Source organism: Aythya ferina (genome assembly GCF_964211825.1).
Source record: "Aythya ferina genome assembly, chromosome: 1".
NCBI classification, from domain to species: Eukaryota; Metazoa; Chordata; class Aves; order Anseriformes; family Anatidae; genus Aythya; species Aythya ferina.
Genome location: NC_140296.1, coordinates 3,955,213 through 3,980,370, shown reverse-complemented (window position 1 = coordinate 3,980,370; position 25,158 = coordinate 3,955,213). Strand labels below are relative to the sequence as shown.

At 44.8% G+C, this 25,158-nt stretch overlaps 1 protein-coding gene across 8 annotated transcripts in view; it reads left to right on the top strand.

The window, feature by feature from the left end:
• Positions 1–25,158, top strand: part of TENM4 (teneurin transmembrane protein 4) — a 1,677,033-nt gene that overhangs the window by 1,621,850 nt on the left and 30,025 nt on the right. For all 8 annotated transcript variants that reach the window (XM_084535211.1, XM_084535210.1, XM_084535214.1 and 5 more), the window contains 2 exons: positions 7,892–8,046; positions 15,158–16,035. In XM_084535211.1, coding sequence (XP_084391337.1) covers positions 7,892–8,046; positions 15,158–16,035 — 1,033 coding nt within the window. The remainder of the gene's footprint in view (positions 1–7,891; positions 8,047–15,157; positions 16,036–25,158) is intronic.

Below are 25,158 nucleotides of genomic sequence, written 5' to 3'. Positions count from 1 at the left end.
TAATAATTTAAAAAAACACTATTAGCATTGCTGTATGTAAAATACCAACAAAACTTGCAGATAGCTCACAGATACATAAAATTCAGGTTTATACATTGACATGAGGCACTGTGGCATCTAACTTAAATCTTGTGGCAGGGTGGATGCTAATTTTGATATAGGAATTATCTAATTCTGTATGACTTCACCTCTCTCCTGATTAGCTTACTTATATTTGATAAAAGCACAGCCAAATCAGAATAAAAGCATCACACAGCCTTCATGGCTGTGAACTAAATTGTTCAAAACAGGTTTAGCCAAACATATGCAGTCCTGCATGTAGCCAAGACTTCAGTCTGGCAATCTCAAGGTAACAAGCCCTGCATATGGAGGATGTCGTTCCTCCCAGCTGTCCACAGCTCCTCCAAAAAAAAACACACAGAGGGTGTAAAGCTGGGGTGGAAGATACTGTTGGTACACACACCTTCTGCAGTGTTTGTGAATAGAGGAGGGAAGAGCCCCCGTGCAGGAATGCTGTTAGAAATGTGGCGTTATTGCCTGCTGTGCTCCGCATCTTCTTGCCCAGTTGTTAGGATCGTGGGGAGTTATTTTTAGGTTCTTGGCTTGAGCATCCATGTGCTGTTGGCTTCCTCTTTCCTTGCATCTGGGAGCGGTAACTCCCTCCTTCCTTACCGTAGCAATTTCCAAGCCCATCCCAAGCTCTTTGTAAAGCAGCTCCTCGGCAAAACGCAGGGATCCTCTAACAAGTTACTTCCCAAAGAGAAGGCAGGATGAAGGCAGCTGAGCTGTTGTTTCTCTTCCTGGCTAGATTTCTGGGGAAGTTATTTTCCTTGACATAGAGATGACATTATGGTTACTGAATCCAAGAAATCCAAACCGATTTAGTGACCTTTTGTGTCAGCTCTGCTGATTGTTGTTGTTGTTGTTACATATGAGCTAGTTGTTTGCTGGCAGGATGCAGAAGAAATTGCCTTGGGAGACCTGCTCTGTGCCAAAGAGCACTGAAGGCCAAACTGCTACCCCTGTAATATTCAAAGCACCCAGCATGGGTTCCAGGCACTCCAGACTCCCATGAGGTGACCATTATACTGGGATGAAGTATTGCCAGAGACACAGATGTGGAAAGGGAATGGCTACCTGTGGGCAGAGTAGAAATTGTCTCGCTGAAATGAGAGGGCTGAGTGAAAAGAAAATTAAGTGACTCGGGCAGAGAGATTCAGACAGGCTAGCAGATGAGTCATGAGATCAGGGAATCCAGAAATCTGTAATCCAATTTTCTATACCCCTTTGATGTTCGACCAGTCCAAAAAAAAAAAAAAAAAAAAATGTTGGACCTCCATTCTCCCTTGTACAAGATAAGAGGAATATTATTCATTTCCCTACACAGGTGGAGGTTGCGAGGTTTAGCTGAATTATGTTTCTGCATTCACTATGGGAAACAGAGCTCTGGAGTTCAAAGCTTTCAGCGCTGAAATCCTTCTTGTTGGCAATTCAGGCTCTCAGGAGGCTGTTCTTCCACCTCAATCATACCGCAGCAAAATGCATGCATTCGTTCCTCATCGCTCAGAAATTTCACAGAACGGGAGTAAATTGAGAGTGAAAGAGGAAATGACACGAAGCAATATGGCAACAAGAAAATAATAATCCAAGAGCCCACACCCCTGATAGAAAGCTCACAAACAGCATATCCTGATCTGGTTCTAGCCCGAGCTTGCAAAGTCTGAAGAGACAAAAGCTTTGGCAGGTGCGACTCCCTTCCCATGCACCTCCGTAAATGATTAACAGTGAAAACTCACACTGATGGTGTAATGTCAGCATTGTTTACACCGTCACTGCAGTGCATCCTAGCAGAAACATCCAGCAATTGCTTTCTTGGTGTGACTGTATTGCATAAGAGTTCAAAATAAAAAATGACTTATTGCACAAGTAGCCAGTAGTTCTCAGGCTACCCTCTGCTCCCCTCTCTTGGCAGGTAAAGTGAAGGGCCAGGGGAAATCAGAAAATGGTTCTGCAGCTATAGAAATATCAGCCGGCCAGGGCAGGACTCGGAAAGTTCAGCTCTTTAAGAATCACTGCTCTTCATGGGACGCTAGTTTTTAAGGTTAAAGTTAATGTTTAACTGACAATAATTACCATGTATTTTAAGAACATCTTTGCAGCTTGTTCAGGAGGTGTAAGGAAACAAGGTCTTGCCTCCACTTTCATGATATTTTAACCAGCTGATGTTTGCAGCTTGCTGGAAAATACCAAAGGAATATATCCTGCCAGGTGAAAACCAGCAATTCATAAAAACTGGAGAATCCATCATGGGGTGTCAAAATAGGCTTCTGCCTACCTTTAACATCTTGGATCAGTCAAGGACCTGGTCTAAGTAGATCTGGTTCTTCTTTTCGTGAAAAAAAAAAAAAAAAAAAAAAAAAAAAACTTGAAACAGATGGTTTGTTCTGTGCCTGTGCATGTGTCTGAGTTGAAGGAACCACCCTCTGGAAGTGCCCATCTCCTCCTGGTGACAGAGCCCGAGGGACACAGCCCCCCCAGCTATCCCTGCTCAGGATGATTCTCCATTTTCTGAGCAGGAGCCTCTTCCCCACAATATTGGTCACCTCTTCCAGTTCCCACCTCACCTCCCACCAGCTCAGAGGGGATAATTTCTCCGAAGTGGTCCTTGTCTTGAAGAGAGATAAAATGTTTTTGGCTTACACAAGACATTAGGACAGATAAAAGCCACCCTTGGAATTTCATTCTTCCCCTATCTTTGGCTTTTCTGATAAAGGTAGGCTATACAAATACAGGAGAGGCAGATCGACAGAGGAAATAGTGGGGGCAGTTGTTTGATCATAGTGTTTATCATAGCTGTTAGGAGCCAGTCTGATCCTTGCATTCATTTGCCACAGAGCTCAGCAAAGCCTTCAGATGCTAACGAATTTCAATGCATCCTTGCAAATTAAAGTGTTACCACTTTCTAATTATCATCTGCTAATAACGATCGTCTTCTACAAGCAATCTAAAGAAAAATTAAAACTCCAGCTTGTCAGAGCATTTGTTTTCATCTGAGTACTCACCAGTGGCTCTCCTTGGGAAAAATGTTGTGGCAGAGAAATTACCAAGGAGCCTGCAATTAAGAGAGACGGCAGTGACAAGTCTATACAATAGGAAGATGGTTTCAGAAAGGACAGGGCTGGGGCCGGAGGTGTCTCCTTCATTTAGCACGGCAAAAGCAATGCAAAATGCAGTAATTGATTTGGGGACAGATTGCTTCCTTCGCTGCGTCCTGCTGAATGTGTAAACAAAATCTCAGTTGTTCGCTAAGTGTTCTTGGGTTTGACAGAATTATCAGAAACTCAGCCCTCCACAAGCACTTAGAATTTGTATTATCAAATACTAACAGAAGGGTTATTTCAGGGAGGACCAGAGGCTGATTGAACAAAATATCTTGCCTCTTACTGTGGCCAGAAAAGATGCATAGGGAAAGGGGCAACAACAGTGACCTTTCCCTGCTAACACTCTGGTCATTGACATTTCTGAAGAGCTTTCTAAAGAAGTTGCACCTGGACCCGTGCTTAGATGCCACCATCAATTTGTCGAGAAACCTCGCTGAGCACCCATTCTTTTTCTTTGAAGACATCCTGTGCTAATTTCCACGACTTGTTTAGCCCCAGCATGAAAAAGTCTCGTCTTTTTAAGACCAGAAGTGCATTTGTTGTTCTTCTCTTTCTGCCTTTCCTAATCCATTCCTGTCCTCTAGCCCCTTTCTTGACCACTGCAGAGCCCCAAGCTGATCATTGCAGAAAACTTGCACAGGAATTCCACCTTTTTTTTTTTTTTTTCCTGTGAGCTATTTTACAGCTTGTCATTGCATATGGGTAGTTAGACTTACTCCTTCCCCTGTGAATTCCTCTGTACTTATTGACATTGATTTTCATCTGCCATTTTATCACCCAGTTATTCAGCATCCAGCCTGACAAGAAAGCTCTGAATCTGGATTCCTTTAGTACCTATTTTTTCACTTAAAAGGGTTCTCCCCACCCTTTCTTTTTTTTATTTTTCCAAGTAGAGCTATATGTGCAATGCAATCACTTGTAGAAGTTTATTTTTTAGAACAGCGTCATTGTGTTCCAGGATTTGCAGTGGCACGTTGCACTGTCACTTTCTCACACCACAAGGTCCTGACATTTCAAGCAAATGTCATCGCATCCCAGCTTTCTACCAGCACAGCTCACTGGTGCAATGCACATGGTGATGCAGCCCTCGTTCCTTACGGGATCCTAGACTACTCGAGAGGAACCAACATGATTTCCTACTGCATCTATTTTGTAACTCGGCGCTTAAAATTTGGACCTGCAACACCACCTAGTTAGTGGCAGCAGATGTTTTCTCTCAGTAGCTGTGAGATTGAACTTCGAGCCGTGTGCTGAAAGTCTTTAATTCCCCTTATGTTCCTATGGAAACATGAGAGGAGCCTTCTGCCAAAGCAACCCAAGGCCTTTGGCTTTACATGCGTAACATGCGAAATACCCATTTCAGTGCCCGTCTCCAGCTCCCAGCACTGGACCTGTGCCATAATCAGATAGGAAACACATAAATCCCTATCAAAAAGTTTGATCTGACCTCTACAATCTGCTGCAAAGGAGCTGCGAGATGCCTCTTTCTCTGCAAGCCGTCCCTCCAAAGACACTTGTCTGGGGGAGAGCAGGGCTCCTCTTTGCAATTCAATTTAATTCCGAGGCAATCAGGTAAACTCAGGAAGGGAACGGAGTATTTGCTGTGTGAGGGGCCAGTGGAAAAAGAAATTAGACCTTTGACAGGCTGAAAACTTTGTTACCTTGCAGAACATCCTGGGAAATGCCAGGTAATTGAGATTGCTTAGGCTCCGTGGAGGAGGGATAAGCAGAGGAGCGCTCCGTGATAGGAATGCATGCACCTGCCATCGCCCCCGAGCAGGGTGATAAGTGGCAACTTTTCCATCCCACTTTAAGTTATTTGGCTGTGCAAGCTCTTTGTCTAAGCCGGAATGCAAACTAAAGTTGTGCTGTATCAACCGATCGGAGCCAAGGTATGCCGGGATTATTCTTGCTGTAACTGGTTAATCAGAGCAGCCATCAGAGCTCAGCACCGCGCGCCGAGCGGCTGTCAGCACACGCTGCTGATAAGTCCAATCCAATCCATATGGAACTAGCTAAGAGAGAAAATCCTGCCTCATTTAAAATCGCATTATCCAGCCTGCCACCCTTCACTGCCTTTTGGCCTGTCACGCAGACTAATGGACAGGAGCCCTGGAAAAGACTGGTTGTGAACCTGGGACACGGGGTAAGAGCCTTTTGTGCCTGACAAAAGGCAATTAAGACCAAGCGAACCCTCCTCTGAAAAAAGCACATCTAGCACGTTGCTTGAAGAGCTCAGCTGTATTCCTGCGTGTCAAGCAAACTCCACCAAACCTTAAAGAAATTGCCATTTGGTGGGCAAAATAATTAGAGGAACAGGAACCTTCAACAGCCGATGTGTCAATATCAGGCAAAAACAACTTCTTTTAAGTCACAGATGCAAGCAAGACATTGATGCAGATTCCTCCACACCTCTCTGTAGCTTTTGACAGGGTGCTAAGATGCAGCTGATGGGTTGGTATTGTGTAGGAAGAATAAATGGCCACTGCTGCTGCAGCTTCTCCTGTGGCATTCAGGTGTGCAACAGGTGCTTGCCACTCCTCTTTGGGGTTCTTCTTTCATGGTCCTGCAAAGATCAGTCCTGTCTTGGCAGGAATTAAATGCAGGTATTGGAATGTAGGACTGGAAGCAATCTTTTGGATCATTTAGTCCTGTCATCCATTATCCCAGAAATCCTGTCATATAATCCCCTCCAAAATTAATGAACTTCATCTTAAAACCAGCAAGTAATACTTTTTTTCCTCACTGCCCCAGGGGCTATTTTGAAACCTTCCTGCTCTACTGGTCAGATACCCAATCCAGGTCAAAACGATGCCCTTCAGGCAGGGAGATGCTGTGAAGAACTCAGGAACAAAACACATTTTTTATCTCCCAGCAAAAATACACAGCTCCCATTCAACTCAGTGATCTGCAACATCAGTGTCCTGACTCCTAATTGACTTTGACTCGACAGGTCGCAGCCCTGTCTGAATCCCTCCTTTTACCTCAGCAAAATGGAGAAGTTTGTTCTTTCTCCCAAACAATGATTTAATCCTGAGGTTTTCTTGCCATTACTTCCAGGCTAGATTATCTTCCGTGCCATTTCATTTCCTCTGTAGGTTTCTCTATGACCAAATACGATATATTTTTCCATGTATCATCCACCTCCATGGCTCCCAGCCCATACAATAGTTAGAGTGCTGGCTAAAGGCCATGCTTTTAATTTCCAAAGCAATCAGGGGATTAGTCCCTGCTACATGAAAGGCAAAAACTTTTGATCTGTGAATTGCTGCATCTGTAATTCACAGCATACCTCACAGTGGATGAAGACGGAGGGTAAATGTTTCAAACAAGGGGATCTGGCTGTAACACAGCATTTTGGAGAAACACAAGATCTGGTCGCTTCTCAGAAACATTCTCAAAGCTTTCTGTCTGCAACAGATTTTCCATCATATTTGTCACCGAGATGACAGCCAAAAAAAAAAAAATAACATTATGGAGAAGATTCATCTCACTAACTTTATCTGTCTATGGTATAAATGTTTCCTGTGGAAATACTTGCTGTAATCTCCTTTTGTAGTCAACGAGGAAGAAAAGGTACTTCTGGAAGGATTCGCATAATCTTCTACAGACATCTGTTTTAGGGTGATATGCATAGCACCCTATTTCTCTCTGCTGAATGCTCCAGCTACTTGCTTGGATGCACAATGCAGATGTCTACTTCTTGCCAAGTGATTGCTACCCTGCTAATGAAAGAAACCAAACAGGAAGATTCTAATATTCATATATTCCAAGCAGAGTTTTCACCTGGATAGAAAAGGGTGTTACAGGCTTCTCCATTCCTGTTCTTTTACATTCTTTGAGTGTCTTGAAGACACTTAAATATTATGCTGAGCAGCATTCTGCTACCGTAGGATAGACGAGATGGATGACTCTATTAGTATCTGTGGAGTTATTTTTAATTTATACTAGCATAAAAGAGAGGTGAATGGGGCCCTTAACTTCTTATTCCTGCCTTAGTCATGAACGCTCTCTACGACCTTGTGAAAATTGCTTTATCTCTTATTTTCCCGGCATGTAAAATTAAGATGCTCACACTCACAGGCTGCTATGAGGTCTAATTAGTAAGTGTAAAGCACTAGGAAAACCTCTGATGAAAGATGCAGGGTATAGCTGGCCTGGGATAAAGAGGATTAGAGGAGGTTGTGGTAACATAACAAATACTTGAGAAATGATGCCTAAGGGGAAGTGAAATGGCACATATCTGTAGGTGAGGAAACAAGAATCAGCAGTCTGTAACTGTTGTTGGCAGACTTCAAATCCACTGGTGGGAGTGCGTCTACAAAGGGACAATGAAATAAATCACCTTGCAGTGTTCAGAAACAGGTGAGCTACTGGAGATGAGTAGGATTATCCCAGCAGAAACCCTTCCACATTTATCCATCTGGAATTTGACTGACCTGGTGGATCTTTCAGAGCCTTTCTCATCACTGTCTCTGAAACATTCCCCAGTGTAACATTTTCATGCTCATGGCTTAATATTCATACCATGAGCAAAGCATCATGTTTCTGAACACGTAGAACATGTAGTTATTAGAATCCTTTTTGAATGCCATAAAATATATTGTTCCCAACCAAACCAGTGGTCTTACACTTCACTCTCATGAGTCAGACCAGACTCTTATCTTCCATTCACTTCGTATTTTCAGGTTGCTATTCCTTTCTGACTGACATGCTTTTTTCTTCCTCAGGCATCACTGTGGACAAGTTTGGGCTGATTTACTTTGTGGATGGCACAATGATCAGGCGGATTGATCAGAATGGGATCATCTCAACAGTGCTGGGTTCCAATGACTTGACATCTGCTCGGCCTCTCAGCTGTGACTCTGTCATGGACATTTCTCAGGTAAGACAACTCTTTGGTTTGGTTCTCCATAGAATAAAAACATAGACATTCACCCTGTCTGCATGTCTATGTGCCTCCCCAACTTTGACAAGGAGATAAGGGCTTAAGGAGAATTACATCCCTACATATCCTGTAGCGTGGAAATTACTGAGTCAAAAAAAAAGAGATCCTATAAAGACTGAAAGAAAGACCTAACTCAGAGAATTGCTGGGGAGAGAGATTTTAAAGACTTCTTTCAGAGCTCCCAGCCAACTGTGAGAAACAGATTCCTGGGAAAGCAGGTTTCATTAGGCTCTTTTCTCAAGAAAGTAGTTGCTTTAAATTAAAAAGGACAGGAAACTGTACTTATTTTAGTGGGGATATAGCACTTTGCTCTGTTATAACAGCTTAGCAAACCATTTTTTTTTTTCATTGCTTCCCCCCATTCTGATTTGGCCCAGCAAAATTTTAGGCCTGAATCAAATTAACATCTAGGAAATACTGATTGGAGGCCATGGTGCCAAAATTAGCAACAGCAGGAAAACAAGAATCTTGAATTGCATCAGATTGCAAATTGGTTGCAGCTACCATCATGCTGGGCTTTTAAGTCCTGCTGCTTAAAGGTGGAGGGGAAAAAAAGAGAAAAAGAAATCTCGGTTTGCTGATTGCTTTGCTTCTGGATAGTGCCGAAGAGAAATCTGTTACAGCCCAGCACTCGATTTTGTGGGGCACTGGCCAACTTGTCAAATTGTGCCAGTTTCAAGATACTGTCCTTTGAAACCTTTGTGCCACTCATTGTTTGCTTGGCTAGAGGAATGTTGCCCTCTCCTATGAAAATACGGATCATAGCTGGAGGGCTAAGTACTGTTATTCAGCCACAATAGATGTCAATGGGGTTTCCTTTTTGTAACTACCTAGATAATTTCCGTGCTCCCATATGGAATCTGTTCTTCTTGTTTTTCTCTCTAATTTGAAAAGGTTATTCTTGCTTCTTTGCGACTGGTTCCCACTGTCCGCAATTTATGAACAAGCTAAAATTATGAGTTTAAAAGCTCTCATGCCTTCTATAGAAGTAAATTTTGATGGTTAAAGGCCATTTTGTAGTGTGTTTCTCATCTTAAAGGCATGTTTTTTCTTTATCCGAATTTCAGGGGCAGTTACCACAAGACCACTGAGGATTCAGGCTATAAGAAATATTTTCTGTCAAGTTATATGGCTTATATGCATACCAGTGTCATACTTAAACATTTCTGAGATGAGCTAAAATGGATCAACTAAAGCCTCTTTCTTTCCCTTCACAAAATTACAGGAGCCATTCTTAGATTAATCTGTACTGTGATGGACAGATTAACCAGTCATGTTCTGGAAAGACACACCAAAGACAAGATTAATGAGGGAAAAAAAAAACAAAAAAACAAAAACAATGCACAAGCAAACAAAACCCAGCTTGGGAAGTAGCTTTTCATCATTTACAGTGCATAGAAAGGTCTTTTCTGTCAGGTCCCCGAGGCTATCTGGGACATGAAATATTTAGCTGCCAATGTTGACAAGGAGTGGTTTTTAAGAAATTGAAAATTCCCTTGTCGGTTCAGAATAAACTCTGCTCTTGATGCTAACTCAAGGCTGAGGAGCTTAAAGACCACTGGAAGGGATGGAGGCATGCATTATTAAAGAGGAAACCACAGGCTATAATGTTTTACTACAGGAAGGGTTAAAATAGGCCAGGAGCTGAGAGAAGGAAGATTTTGCAAGCAGAGAATCAGACTAGGCAGAGCTGAGCACTGTTTTTAGCCATGAAACTGAGCTTCACAAGCCCAGATATTAGAAGAAATAATGAACTGAGTACCATGCAACTAATGCTCTTAAAACAAAAAAAAACAAAAAAAAAAACTTGAAAAGTGAGTAGAAGCACCAAAAGTAAAGCATGGCTGTGGCAGAGATGTTCAAGCACAGGCTTTAAAAGTATGAATCTTCTGTGTGTTCCTCTAGTTCATACCTGGTCTCTTCTTGTTCTTGGTTTCAAATGTGTGCCCTTCCCACAGCTCTCAGTCACAGCACATCCATCATGCCATTGGGTAAAGAAAAACAAACAAACAAACAAAAACACAGGAGAGGAGAGAATGGCACAAAGTGCATGTTTTTTCAGTCAACCACTAGATAGCAAATCCACCTGATCCAACTTCAAGTTGCCTGGCTGACAGAAAGGCAGGATATAACCAGAATAGCTATTCTTTTTTAACTAGTTGAAAATCTATTTAAAAGACTGCCTGGAGGTGACCAAGAGCATTCTTCAAGGTTGTTCATTTCCAATTCCACTTCACTCCTGTTATGGAGAAGAGACGCAATTAATCACAGAATTTCACAGAATTTTCTAGGTTGGAAGAGACCTCAAGGTCATCGAGTCCAACCTCCAACCTAACGCTAACAGCCCTCCACTAAACCATATCCCTAAGCTCTACATCTAAGCGTCTTTTGAAGACTTCCAGGGATGGTGACTCCACCACTTCCCTGGGCAGCCTGTTCCAATGCCTCACAACCCTTTCTGTAAAGAAGTTCTTCCTAACATCTAGCCTAAAACTCCCCTGGCTCAACTTAAGCCCATTCCCCCTCGTCCTGTCACCAGGCACGTGGGAGAACAGGCCAACCCCCACCTCTCTACAGCCTCCTTTAAGGTATCTGTAAAGAGCGATAAGGTCACCCCTGAGCCTCCTCTTCTCCAGGCTGAACAAGCCCAGCTCCCTCAGCCGCTCCTCGTAGGACTTGTTCTCCAGGCCCCTCACCAGCTTCGTCGCCCTTCTCTGCACCCGCTCAAGCACCTCGATGTCCTTCTTGTAGCGAGGGGCCCAAAACTGAACACAGTACTCGAGGTGCGGCCTCACCAGAGCTGAGTACAGGGGGACGATCACCTCCCTAGCCCTGCTGGTCACGCTGTTCCTAATACAAGCCAGGATGCCGTTGGCCTTCTTGGCCACCTGAGCACACTGCTGGCTCATATTCAGCCGACTGTCCACCATCACTCCCAGGTCCTTCTCTGCCTGGCAGCTTTCCAACCATTCCTCTCCCAGCCTGTAGCTCTGCTTGGGGTTATTGCGCCCCAGGTGCAGGACCCGGCACTTGGCCTTGTTAAACTTCATGCAGTTGACCTCAGCCCATCGGTGCAGCCTATCCAGATCCTCCTGCAGAGCTTTCCTACCCTCAAGCAGATCGACACACGCACCTAACTTGGTGTCATCTGCGAACTTACTGAGGGTGCACTCGATGCCCTCGTCCAGATCATCGATGAAGATATTAAAGAGGACCGGCCCCAGCACCGAGCCCTGGGGGACGCCACTAGTGACTGGCCTCCAACTGGACTTGGCTCCATTCACCACGACTCTTTGGGCCCGGCTATCCAGCCAGTTTCTAACCCAACGAAGCGTGCGCCAGTCCAAGCCAAGAGCAGCCAGTTTCTTGAGGAGAATGCTGTGGGAGACGGTGTCAAAAGCCTTGCTGAAGTCAAGGTAGACCACATCCACAGCCTTTCCCTCATCCACCCAGCGCGTCACTCTGTCATAGAAGGAGATCAGGTTCGTCAGGCATGACCTGCCTTTCATAAAGCCATGCTGACTGGGCCTGATCGCCTGCTTCCCCTTCAAGTGCTGCATGATGACTCTCAGGAGGATCTGCTCCATGAGCTTTCCTGGCACTGAGGTCAAACTGACAGGCCTGTAGTTTCCTGGGTCTGCCCTCCGGCCCTTCTTGTAGATGGGCGTCACGTTTGCTAGCCGCCAGTCGATTGGGACCTCCCCCGATAGCCAGGACTGTTGATAAATGATGGACAGCGGCTTGGCCAGCTCCTCTGCCAGTTCCCTCAGTACCCTTGGGTGGATCCCATCTGGCCCCATCGACTTGTGCACATCTAAGTGCCGTAGTAGGTCACCAACCAGTTCTTCATGGATAATGAGGGCCACATCCTGCTCCCCATCCCCTTCCACCAGCTCAGGGTACTGGGTATCCAGAGAACATCCGGTATTGCCGCTAAAGACTGAGGCAAAGAAGGCATTGAGCACCTCCGCCTTTTCCTCATCTCTTGTAACTAAGTTTCCCCCCGCATCCAGTAAAGGATGGAGATTCTCCTTAGTCCTCCTTTTTGTGTTGATGTATTTATAGAAACGTTTTTTGTTATCTTTAACGGCAGTAGCCAGATTGAGCTCCAGATGAGCTTTGGCCTTCCTAATTTTGTCCCTGCACAGCCTCGCTACTTCTTTAAAGTCCTCCTTAGTGGCCTGCCCACTTTTCCAAAGCTTATAAACCCTCTTTTTCCTCCTAAGATCAAGCCACAATTCTCTGTTGAGCCAGGCCGGTCTTCTTCCCCGCCAGCTCGTCTTTGGGCACGTGGGAACAGACCGTTCCTGCGCCATTAAGACTTCCCTCTTGAAGAGCGCCCAGCCTTCCTGGACCCCTCTGCCCTTCAGAACCACCTCCCAAGGGACTCCACCAACCAATGTCCTGAGCAGCTCAAAGTCAGCCCTCCGAAAGTCCAATACAGCGGTTTTACTGGTCCCCTTCCTGGCCTCGCCAAGAATAGTGAACTCCACCATTGCGTGGTCACTCTGCCCTAGACAGCTCCCGACGATCACGTCCTCCACCAGTCCTTCTCTGTTTGCGAAGAGAAGGTCTAGCGGGGCACCTCCCCTGGTAGGCTCACTAACCAGCTGCGTCAGGAAGCTATCTTCCACGCTCTCCAGAAACCTCCTAGACTGCTTTCTCAGGGCTGTGTTGTGCTTCCAGGATATGTCAGGGAAGTTGAAGTCCCCCACGAGTACAAGAGCTGATGATTTTGCAACCTCTGTCAGCTGCCTGTAGAATTCCTCATCCGTCTCCTCATCCTGGTTCGGCGGTCTATAGCAGACCCCGACCAGGACACTAGCCTTGTTGTCCCTGCCGATCCTAACCCAAAGGGACTCGACCTTGTCATTCCCAACCTCGAGTTCTACAGCCTCGAAAGACTCTCTAATATAAAGAGCCACACCACCACCCCTTCTATGCTGCCTGTCCCTTCTATAGAGCTTATAGCCAGGCATTGCAGCACTCCAGTCATGAGACTGGTCCCACCACGTCTCCGTGATGGCAACCAAGTCGTAGCCTGCCTGCCGCACGATGGCTTCCAGCTCCTCCTGTTTGTTACCCATGCTGCGTGCATTGGTGTAGATGCACTTCAGCTGGGCCATTGCCTTATCCTCCGGCCTTGCCATCGTTCCCCCTGGCACAGCCCCAACAATCCTAGCCTCAGCCCCATCCCCTTTCCTACCTAGTTTAAAGCCCTCTCAATGAGCCCTGCCAGTTCCTGGCCCAGGATCCTTTTTCCCCTAAAAGATAGGGACCCGTCTGCGGCCATCAGGCCAGGTGCTGAGTAAAGTGCCCCATGATCAAAAAACCCAAGATTTCTGCGTTGGCACCAGCCCCGGAGCCACGTGTTTAACAGGTGGGCTTTCCGTGTCCTCTCTGAACTCCTCCCTGCCACCATAGGGATGGACGAAAACACCACCTGCACTCCCGCTCCATCCACTAACCGACCCAGCCCCCTAAAGTCCCTTTTGATAGCCTTGAGGCTTCTCCCTTCGATGTTATCACTGCCCGCCTGGACTATCAAAAGGGGGTAATAGTCAGAGGGGCGTACCAAAAAAATATGGAACGCTTCACGAATTTGCGTGTCATCCTTGCGCAGGGGCCATGCTAATCTTCTCTGTATCGTTCCAATTTTAGTATATGTGCTGCCGAAGCGAGAAACATGTTAAACATGTAACCAATCTTAAACATCTTAACCAATCTTAACATCTTAAACATGTAACCAATGCTTACATGTTTAAGAAAACATGTAAGCATTGGTTGACTCCCATCAGCACAACATTGACCTTTTTTATATATAAAAGTAAAGTAAAATAAAATAATAAAAAGGTAAAAAGGAAAACATCTCACAGTCCTTGTTAAAAAAAAAAAAATTACCCTGAATTCTGTTATTAGAGCTTTCCTGAGTCTGACAACTGAAAGAGTAAACTCACTTGAAAAGACAATATTTTGCACAAATAGAGCTAGAAATAGAGACCTTCTAGCGCTCGCTCACTTGTAATGTTACCAGTCATATCTTCAGTTTACTTGTGTCTATGCATTATCAGTGTAGAACTAGGATGTGTCACTATTACTTGAACCCATTCTTCCATTATGTTCAAAAAAATACGAAAAACAATATAAAGATATAAGGATTTTATAGCACAAAGTGAAATAGCCTGAATTTCTTGTAATTTGCTATTTTTGCATTTTTGCAGTATCAAGCACAAAATAGGTGGTTATACCTTGGGCGTACACAAATGCTGACACAGCTGCCAGTTTTCTGTATCTCTCCATGTCATTTACCCAGAGGAGCTGGGCCACTTGTCTGGAAAATCCTTTAGTAGAAGGAGAAGGATCATTGTTTTGTTTGACTGATCGATTTCACAGCACTTCAACCAACAAAATTCCCAGTCCCAGGTCTCCACTCTCAGGTCCAGGCTCTATCAATCCAAAGAGCATAGGGTGGTTCGAAGAGGGGAAATCCTACTTGAATCCGAATTGTCTAGTTAACTCCTATTTCCCCCTCTCCTGGCACAACACTGTTCTGCTAGTGCACCGATGCCACTTTGCGTGGGCTGAGACACCTCACACCAAGGTGGAGAGGCAGAAAAGCCATGGAATAGAATCCTAGAATCACTGAGGTTTGAAAAGCCCTCCAAGATCACCCACCAAACCCTGTCCCCAAGCACCACGTCCAACCTTTCCTTGAACACCCCCACAACCTCCCTGGGAAACCCATCCCAATGCCTGACCACTTGCTGAGAAGAAATTTCTCCTAATTCATGGTATAATAAAGGCAGAAGAGCATCTGCCTCTACCCATCACCTGCCCCCATGAAGCAAAACGTGGGTTTCCATGATGTTCACACCAGGGTGGTGTCCTCTGTGGCCATCATACCCAGCAGTAATAACCAGCTGAGCTTCTTTTACTCTTTTTCCCTTTAATCCATGTTGAAATATCCTCACTGATATTGATTTGTAGCAATCATATTGTGAAAAGAGGTCTCATAGTAATAACTTCCTTGTGCTGTTTCACCATCAAGGTTCGTCTCGAATGGCCCACAGATCTGGCAGTCAACCCGATGGATAATTCGCTCTACGTGCTCGACAACAACGTTGTGTTGCAGATTTCTGAGAACCACCAAGTGCGCATAGTGGCAGGGAGGCCCATGCACTGCCAGGTGCCGGGGATGGATCACTTTCTCCTGAGCAAGGTGGCCATCCACGCCACCCTGGAGTCCGCTACCGCCCTGGCCGTCTCCCATAACGGGGTGTTGTACATTGCTGAAACCGACGAGAAAAAGATCAACCGCATCAGGCAGGTCACCACCAACGGAGAGATTTCTCTCGTGGCCGGTGCACCCAGCAGCTGTGACTGCAAGAACGACGCTAACTGTGACTGCTTCTCGGGGGATGATGGCTATGCCAAGGATGCCAAGCTCAACGCGCCGTCCTCCCTTGCAGTGTGTGCAGACGGGGAGCTGTATGTTGCCGACCTTGGAAACATCCGAATACGCTTTATTCGGAAGAACAAACCATTCCTCAACACGCAAAATATGTATGAGTTATCCTCGCCCATAGACCAGGAACTCTACTTGTTTGACACCAGTGGTAAGCACCTTTATACTCAGAGCCTTACCACCGGAGATTATCTTTACAATTTTACTTACTCTGGGGATGGAGATATAACCCTGATCACTGACAACAATGGCAACTTAGTCAACATCCGAAGAGATTCCACGGGGATGCCCCTCTGGCTGGTCGTGCCTGATGGCCAAGTCTACTGGGTGACAATCGGTACCAACAGCGCTCTCAAGAGTGTAACCACGCAGGGGCATGAAGTGGCCATGATGACTTACCACGGCAACTCTGGTCTCCTTGCCACCAAAAGCAATGAAAATGGCTGGACAACATTTTATGAGTAAGTATATTACGAGTACTGTGCTGCTGACTTCATTCTGTGTCCTCTGAACCATGCAAACTTGTTAGATTTTTAATTCCCTGGGCAGAGCTATTGTCCAAATAAAGTGTTCAGAACAGAAAATATTAGATCTCACACAAACACTTCATATTAGATGTACGTGTGTTAAAGTTTAAATAAGCTCCATCTACCAAATCAACTTCAGACAGAGGTTATGCTGAGCTTTTCTAAATCAGCTAAGAAATTTGGACACCTGCTTCTCCTTAACTATAGTTGGGACTGGAAATTTAGGCTGCATGTCAGAGAATTTTCTTTGGCTTTGAAAGCCCTGGAAGTGTGAAAGTTCCATTAGATCCTCTTTTTTCTCAGCTTTTCACCTACTTCTTATGCTCTTTTCTCAATTGTTTGAAATGGCTGATGTAGAATGACAACTGACAATGACTAATGACAGCTTGCTCAGAAAACGATTCTGTAATTAATGGACTGCTCTGCTTCTGTTGTGGTTGGCCCCACTAAACTTTAAAAATAATCTCAGAGCTATTCAAGACCATCCCCGCCCAACAAATTTTTTGAGCAAAGAGAAGATGAGACGCAGTGAAAAATCCAGCAATGGCAGTGACTTGAAGATTTGTGTTTTTATTTTATATTACTATTAGCAATTCCCTGCTTATAAAGACCATGAATATAGTATACTTCTGATATCAAATAGAAAAAAGACAGATTACTCAAACAAGGGCCTCTAGAAGGATGGTCTACAAATTCATCCTGCTGTTGAGAAACCATTCCCCGCTTCCTTAGTTCCATTTTTATTCTCAAATTCCAGCCTTCTTGAAATGCTCTTTTTAGTGCATAATTTCCTATATGGTTTGAGTGGTTACATGGAGGCATTCAGATACCATAATAATAAACCCATTGTAGGAGACTAATTTGGATAGGATAGTTCCCAAGATTACAAAGACAAAAACTGTGGGGAAAAAAAAAAAAAAAAGAAAAAAAAAAGAGATACTCAGGGAGGAAAGCTGGCTAAATCCACATATCCACATACCCGTGTGTTAGACATGCAGTTGATTTGGCTCTTCTTTTTTTAAATGTTCCAGGCCCAGTTTTGAGTTTCTTTGCTCTTGCCTCTAGAAGAACTGATGGAAACTCTGTGATGAATCTTTTGAAAGGTTATTTGCATTCCATCAAGGTTCTGTTTGCAATTACTCCAGCAATATTCCTCAGTGAATCAAAGTTAATACCCTTCCATCTCTTACATTGAATTTGCTTGAGGGAGGCTTTAGGGAGGAAAGACAGGGTGTTTTTCTCTATAGGAGTGGAAGCCTGCTTTATTGTCAGGACCATCATGCTAAATCAAGGCAATATTTTCTTTTTGTAAAGAACCCAATAGTTCCTGTGCTCGAAAACAGATGTAGCGATGGACAGTGAAGTAAACTAAACATTACAGCCACTAATGGTCAGATTTCTACCTAAAGCATATTAAAAGTGTGACTGAAAATATAAAAGAGATAAAATGAAACAGAAGCTAAAATCCAACGTAGTCTGTGGATATATTTATAACAGTGATCCATTATATCTTGCTATCCAGCAAAATAGAGCATTTGTGAAAGTCATCATTCTGGTCCTTTTATGCACTTCAGAAGAGTCATAAGAAAGCTTTTTAGAGCTAAATGGAAGACAGTATTCTCCAGTGGTTAGGCTATGGAAATCTTGACTAGAGCAAGTCAGCACTATATGATAGCGCAGCATCACTGAAAATAGAGTTGGGAATGTGTCTTCAGAGATATCTCATCCAAACCTGTGATCAGTTATCTCTATTTAACTGTTCCTGACAGATTCTGATGTAACTTTATACAACTGCAGTGTAAAAGCCCATCTCTGAATTAGTTACCTCAGCCTCCCTTTATAGGCAGTGGAGAGAAACAGGTACTTTCAAGGTGAGTTTCAGATGAGTTATATCAGATATTGTGGCTTTAGGATGTAATGAGACAAGTAGTAGCCTGAAAGTCTACCTCCATAAAAGCAGTCCAGAATGATTAGCTCAGACAGGGGTGTTTACATTGCAGATATCTACAGTTTGGTTAAATGGATCCTATCAAAGTGATCTAAGTTGTTCATAAATACTGCTGGTGCTATAGCCTGTCTTATCCTAACTGATCCTTTCCCAACCTGTCCATGAGGTTGGTCTTCTATTCTTCTCAGCTGTAAAAAGTGCATATTAAATACCTCAAGAACTTGCTCTGAAAAGTTAGTCAGCAATAGGGGATCACTCAGTGGGGTTGTTTGGGGTGAATAAGCAGGGCTTGACCCTACCCTGTTTTTGCATGCATGATCTGGAAAAAAAAATACAAAATCAGAACTGATAAAATGAGAAGATTAGTAAATAAAGGTGAGATCCTTAGATTTATTGATCAATTAAGTTTCATTTAAACATAATATGTTATTATTACATAATCTACTGCCAAGGTACAAATGTAACAGGCCACATCTAAAGAATGGGGTTGAGCGTTGACTCTCAGAGGTTGAAGTAAACAAATCATGAAGCCATACATGGCAAGTCTGTCTAACCCATTGCTTGGATGGAAAAATAAGATAAATGTGTTTACTCATCCCTCCCTACTTTAGTGAGTAGAAGGGAGCTGATTTTCTCCCTGCACAACACTGATGAGACTAGTACTATCAGTTCTGGTGTCTGCAGTTTATGAAGGATGGGGAAAATAGAAGAGTGTGCAGAAAACACACAGTTCAAAAATGCAGTCGTGGGGAGAAAATGCTTTATGCTTGAGAACTAAAACAACTTGATCTGTTTATCTTAGCACAAGAAGTGTCCAGATCACAGCATGTCAGCACAAAACTGTCACCTACAGAAGGACTCTCAGCCTAGCAGAGAAAGGCACGAGAAGGGCAAAGGGCTAGAAAAGCAAAGGTAGAGACATTCAAGTTGACAGGGCAGTGTAATTTTTTAGGGCTGAGATTAGCTAACCGGTAGAGCGACCAACTGTGAGAAGCAGTATATTCTCTATTTCTTGGTATCTTAAATCATAACTCTGGATGCCTTCCCTAAGATATATTTTCTCTAGACAGAAGATATGCATGAGTCAAACACAAACCGCAGGGATGAGCGCAGGCATGGCAAGATGAAATGTAAATTCCTTGATAGCCAAGAAGTTGAAGAAGATGGTGTAAAACAAATTGATGTTTGAAACTTGCAGGTTATTGGTTTCTGTATCAGAACATCGGGAAATTTACACTGGGGAAGTTTAAGTGATTTAGAGAAATCCTGTGATCATGAGCGACTGGAAGGTGCTCTGAGCTGTTTTCAGTCCTGGCTAAGGGGGAAGGTGAAGCCCCTATTTCCATTTTGCTTGTGGCCAAGGAAATAAAGACATCAGATCTGACTCCAAGGAAAAGCTTGATGGTTCTCAGTGCACATAACAGTTGTTTATGGCCCCAGGCAGGATGGGCACCACTGCTTTAAAAGTTAAGGGTAAGCATAAATCCAGCTGGCAAGTTTACGCTGCACCAGTGGCCCCATGAAGAACATCCCTGCAAGATTTACCTTTACCTTACTGTCTGTAGAGGACCATAAAACCTGGTACCCAACACGAAAAAACGATGGTGTTGCAAGAGTGGCAATACTACATAGGTACGTGTCCAGCATCTCTGCTTCTCCTTTGGTTGTTGCTCTTACTGGGGCATTTCTCAGCTTTTATCATATGGCTGCGAAGAGCTGTGATATACAGACACGTTGGTGAGACTCCAGAGAGGAGAGAAGAGGATATGTCTGATATGTTGACCCCGCAGTGGAAGGCAAACCAGGGAATCCAGGTCTTCCAGGGGTTCAGGAAGGAGACAGGTGTTGTTTTTGGGGGGTGGAAAACTTGTTCACAGCACTTGCAGCTCATCCTTGCACCCTTCCTACACCAACGCCTGCTGTAAGAGTCCTGCTTGATTGGGTTTAGCACAGAGCAAGGTCCAGTATCTAATGGCATGCAGTTCCCCCTTCCTTTGAGAGTGAAACTTAGCTCCCTGCAGCAATTAGCCTGTCCCTAAAGACCTACCTAGGACTTCTGTGAGGGTTTTAGCATTATACAGACTTCTGCCTCCGCAGAGGGCTTGACACTCACTGTCAATTAATGCAGGACAGCTCATCTTGTCCGGTAACCGGATTAAAGACTTGCCTTCCCGTTCCACCCGTGACAGTGATAATCAGTGCCAACGGAGCTGGATCTGGATGCTCTGCCAGGGTAACAGCTTCTCGTTGTCCAGCTCCTCAAGTCAAAGACAAAGGATGCTGTGCGACTGCTTTGTTGTTGCTGCTTTTCCTCTTGACATGAAAAATTCGCTACCAGCCTTCACCGAGCTGGTTACCCTTGCTGTTTATCTCTACTTCAGAATCCGGATTTTTTTTTTTTTAACGTATTTGTTTAAATCAAGAATATGGCAATTATCTTGATTAGCTCATGGAGATGGTATCACTGTACATTAATTCAATTTCCCTCTGAGCCAAAGTCAAACCTTCTATGCATTATTTAACCCAGATGAGGCTCTTTCACTTAGGTCCTTTGTGTGCCCAATTAGTCCTGAAGGTCACCTCCTCCGGTGCAGAATTAACTACTTACACATCGCTACAATCAAGCCCACAAATTCAAAACCTTTCCATGGGCTGCCCAAGAAGCGGCAGAGAGCAAAGGAGAACATGGAGCCAGATCTCTGGATGGGAGGGAAGGGAAGCATTGACCCGTAATGTAGGAAGAGGTTTAGTAGAGGACCAAATTCTGCCAAACCTATAATGGTCTGAAGGTAGGAGCCAGCTGGGCTGAGCACACGAGAAGACCTCAGATGGCTTCCTGACACCCCCAGCACTCAGCAGAAGTCCCAGCCCACCACCAGTGGTGCTGGGTGCCCCAACCAACAGTCTGGGTGACTGGGACACCAAAACAGGGGTGGAATGACCACGCTAAGCATTTACCCAGACTCCATCTGCCTTGCAGGTGACAGAAAAGCTGTGCAATTTCTTCTCTCGTAGTCAAAGCCAGAGATAAATAACACTCATTACCTTTAGAGGAGCAGCCACCTCTTGACTTTGAGAAAAGCTAGCTTGCTGCATTAATAACATCCCTTTATCACCAGCTGATATCTCAGGTCATACACGGAGATTTATGGGATTTGGTGGCGTCCTTGGTTTAGTGTAGTTCAAGTGAGGGTCTCTTCCCGTGGCTGCAGCAGGCTGGAGCAACAGAAACACGAGCCACTTTTGCTCTCCCTCCTCTTCTGCCTCTTTTAGCGAGTTTTTTCACTCCACATTTTCTTATAATATAATATAAATGATAATATGACCCGATTCTCATCATTGTTCCTCTGCAGAAGCTACAGTGAAACTCCAGTAAGTGCCAAGATAAAACAACACCTCTCCAGTCCTCTCGCTAAGTTGTGAGGTCATGTTTGGAGCCCATGGCCTGGCCTGAAACGCAGCTAGAAAGGTCTTCATCTTCTGGTTTGGGCAGCCAGAAAGCTCTGCAGACGGTGGCTGCAGCCTGGCTTTGTGTCATTAGGGAGAGGACTCGCCTTCATACATATTTGAGTAGTATCGGTTTGTCTATTATGGATTTATTTTTAATGTTGTGTTTAATGTTGTTTGAAAAATTGCAAAGAGACAGGCTTGTTGAGAGGCAGCGGGCACACGGCTGTATAATCACACGCAAAATATAGTTTGCAAAGTACATTAGGACACTTTGGCACTAAATGCAATATTATTACAGTGATTTTTTTTCCGATCTATTTGACTCATAGTTTTAAAAGGCTGATGAAATGTGAAAAAGCTAAAATGAGGAAACTCAGAGGCTCAGGCAAGGAATTGATTTCTGAATAGACGGTACTTAGGATGCTCTCTTTAATTCCCAAGGCCCAGGTCTCTACACAATGGTAATGTGATAAATGAAAGCTCTGAATGTTTACAAGCTAACAATTAGGCCTCATAAGCACCAAATACCATTTTAATTCTGGGCATTGAACCTTAGCTAAATACGTTTCCAATTGGGAATGGATGGCAGCAGCTTCCTTTGCTGGCCTAATAATTGTCACTGTAATTGTGAACGCTGAGGCTTTGCAGCAGGTTTGAATGGGAGGCAGCAGCTGTGTTAGCAGGTGATGAATTCATTGCTCCGAGTGGCTGCTGCGTGTGCACTCCCATGTTTCAGCATTTCCTTAATTCAGAGCATTTGGAGAACACAGGAGTCTTAGGCTGTGATGAAAACTGGCCCACGCCTAAATCCTGAGGCTGTGGAAACCCAGGGGGGCTTAGCTGAGAAATTAGCTGACTGGGAGAGATTTATCTTACCCCAAGTACCAGGGCACATATCTGCAGTTGCTTGGCCTTCCTCTCCAAGCTGAGGATGAGTCCTCCAAGTGCCTTTGTAGGGCTGAAGGCAGGGATAGAAGGAATGGCCACAGCCATGTCACTCATTTCACGTGTTAAGCCCATTATCTGCTTGGGATGCTGAAGCCTTCAAGCTCGTGTGTCCCGGGAGACTGTGAGGGTGTGAGAGATGACATCAGGTATGTGCCGTACGCTCAAATTCAGGGAAAAAGAGGGAAATGCTCCAGTCCTGAGCAAAACAGTGAAGAGGAAAGGATCTGCTCGCCAAGAGGAAAGCACTGCCTGCGTGTCTCCTTTTGCACAGCCACCGCAGCACTAAAAGGAGCTTTTGTCTGGCCGTGAGTGTTTTGCACTTCGTCTGCCACTAATTAAAAGCCATAATTAAAACCGGAGCAGTCTAGTTGGGCTGCCTTCCCCCTTCCCTTGCAAGGCATGACCCCCTCGCAGCTGCAGCTAGGTGAGCTGTCACCCCAAAGCAAGCGCTCCGACGGTCCCCGCCTGGCTCCTGGGCAGAGCCGCAGCAGACGCAGGGAGCACAGATGGTTCGGGTTACTCCTGACAGAGGCTAATGTGGTGACGAAGGAGGTGCCAAAAGCCTCATGTACACATGCAGGCATCTTAAATAGTTTCCAACATGCCATCGCAGGCTGCTGTGGGCCAAAGCGAGCCTTGCTCCTGGGGACCCCAAGTCCCAGATGGATGCTCTTGGTGAACTTCTTCCCTGGCATGTGAGTTTTGTGTGGCTGGAAAAATGTAACCATGTAAATTACACTTGTACTCACTTGTTTTGACTTAAAAAGAAAAACACACGCAGAAATTTAGGCACCATCATACTCTTTTTTTTTTTTCCTGTTGTTCTGACCAAGCTTGCACAGGCAGAGGGTATCAGCATATTTGCCCACTATCCCACCACTGTGGAATAGCAAAAAAACAGCTTTTTCTCTTGTTTAGTGGGATGAGGGGCTGCAAACATACATGAGCAGGTACCTTGTCTGATCCCCAGGATGCTGGGGAAGCCGAGTAGTGCTGAGAGGGTGGCAGGAGAGATATTAGGATATGTCTGGGGACGTGGTGGAGGGAGCCCAGAGCTGCTGGGAGTGGGGTGGAGGGTTGCTTAAAGGAAGGAGCAGCCTTCACCAAGCACTGGAGGACCCTTTGTGAGGGTGCTGTGGGCTGGATGTCCAGGAATAAAGAAGAGTTTAAGGATCTGAGTGTCTGCTGTTTCTTGGGGCTGCGAAATTGAGCATCCACAGGCTTTGTGAGGTTTTTTTTGAGCTGTAAGTAGGGCTTGCTCGGAAGATAGGTCTTGTGCTGTCAGCATGGTGCTGAGTGTCATTCAATTCGGATAAATCATATGACTCAGAGGACACTGACTCAGCACTTCAATGAAATAGTAGCCACATGGCCATCGCTCTCTCACCCCATCCCAGCTCTTGCTGTTCTTCTTTCCCTAATCCATGGACCTGCTTCCTTTCACACTCACACCTGTGTTACACCGCAGTCCAACCCCAGACTTCAGTTCAGCACGCCTAGATTAATGCTGTTATTTTTAGGAGGTGAAGCAGGCTCAGCTCCAGCAGCTGACTCTTAAAACCTATAAATAGAGCAGGATCCGTCCCCTACAGTTGCACCGAGTCAGAGGGGCTAAATTCAGATCCCATCTTCCTTAAATTTCAGAGCATTTGGGATCTGAGACTACCCTTACTGTTTTATATATAGGTCTACTGGTGTCACAATGGAAAAAAATGGGATTTTACATAACACACCTTTACTGATAATGGTGTTCTCTCTGCTCAAGGGGCAGACTAAATCATGTCCCTCGTGGCCTGTATCAGCAGATAGGATAAAGGTATCTCTCATGATGCCTTTAATTTAAGATTTCGTACTGTTTTAGGAGGAGATGTCTGGATACATCCCATCTCAGACCAAACAGGACAATGGCAAACAAGGAGCAAGGCCCCTGGTACTGAGAGCTTTAGTTCTGGCTCTTGCAAGGAGCTTCAGTTTAGATCCAAACCGTGCTCTCCTAGCCACTTGGAAAAGCTTTAGCTGGTCCCTGCCAGCCTCCTGCAACGCAGTCCTGAATTTATCCCTTTCTCTTGTGTTTTTTTTTTTTTCCCCCTTCTTTTCCACTTCACAAGTAGCTGATCGATTGCCAAGGTCTTGGAGGGAAAAGGCAAGGCTGCTCCTTCCCCCATGCGTGGATAATCCCAAGAAGGATAGGCTGACACTGGATGGCCAGATGCTTTCTTCCACCTTCCTGGGCAAGAAAAGTTTCATGCGGCGATGTCTCCAAAGCCAAAAGCTGGAGAGACTCGCAGTGAGCTCACTAATTTAGGCACTTCACTAAATATTAAACTGCAACAAAAATCACCTTTGTAGCCAGCCTTACATCAAGTCACTGCCACCCCTGTCAGCAGTGAAGTACAGGATTGTGGACGAAAATGGACAAAGGAGAAAGGAAGAGAAGAGGCAAACTTGTTTTTCTTCACAGTGCAGAGCCAGTGGCAGGTTTGGGGTCTCTCCTAAGTTGCAATTCAGGAGTCTTTTTTGTTATTAGATGGGGTCTGTTGTCTTATTCCCCAGCTCACACTAATTCTGAAGAGGATCAAGAGCTTCTCAACCTCCTGCTCCCTCTGAGATCTGATCAACCACATCCAGACCCTCTCTGATGCATTTCTCTCACCTGTTCTTAAAAGCATTGATCAGTGGGGTGTCCAGAGCTCCATCTGTTCCTCTGCTTG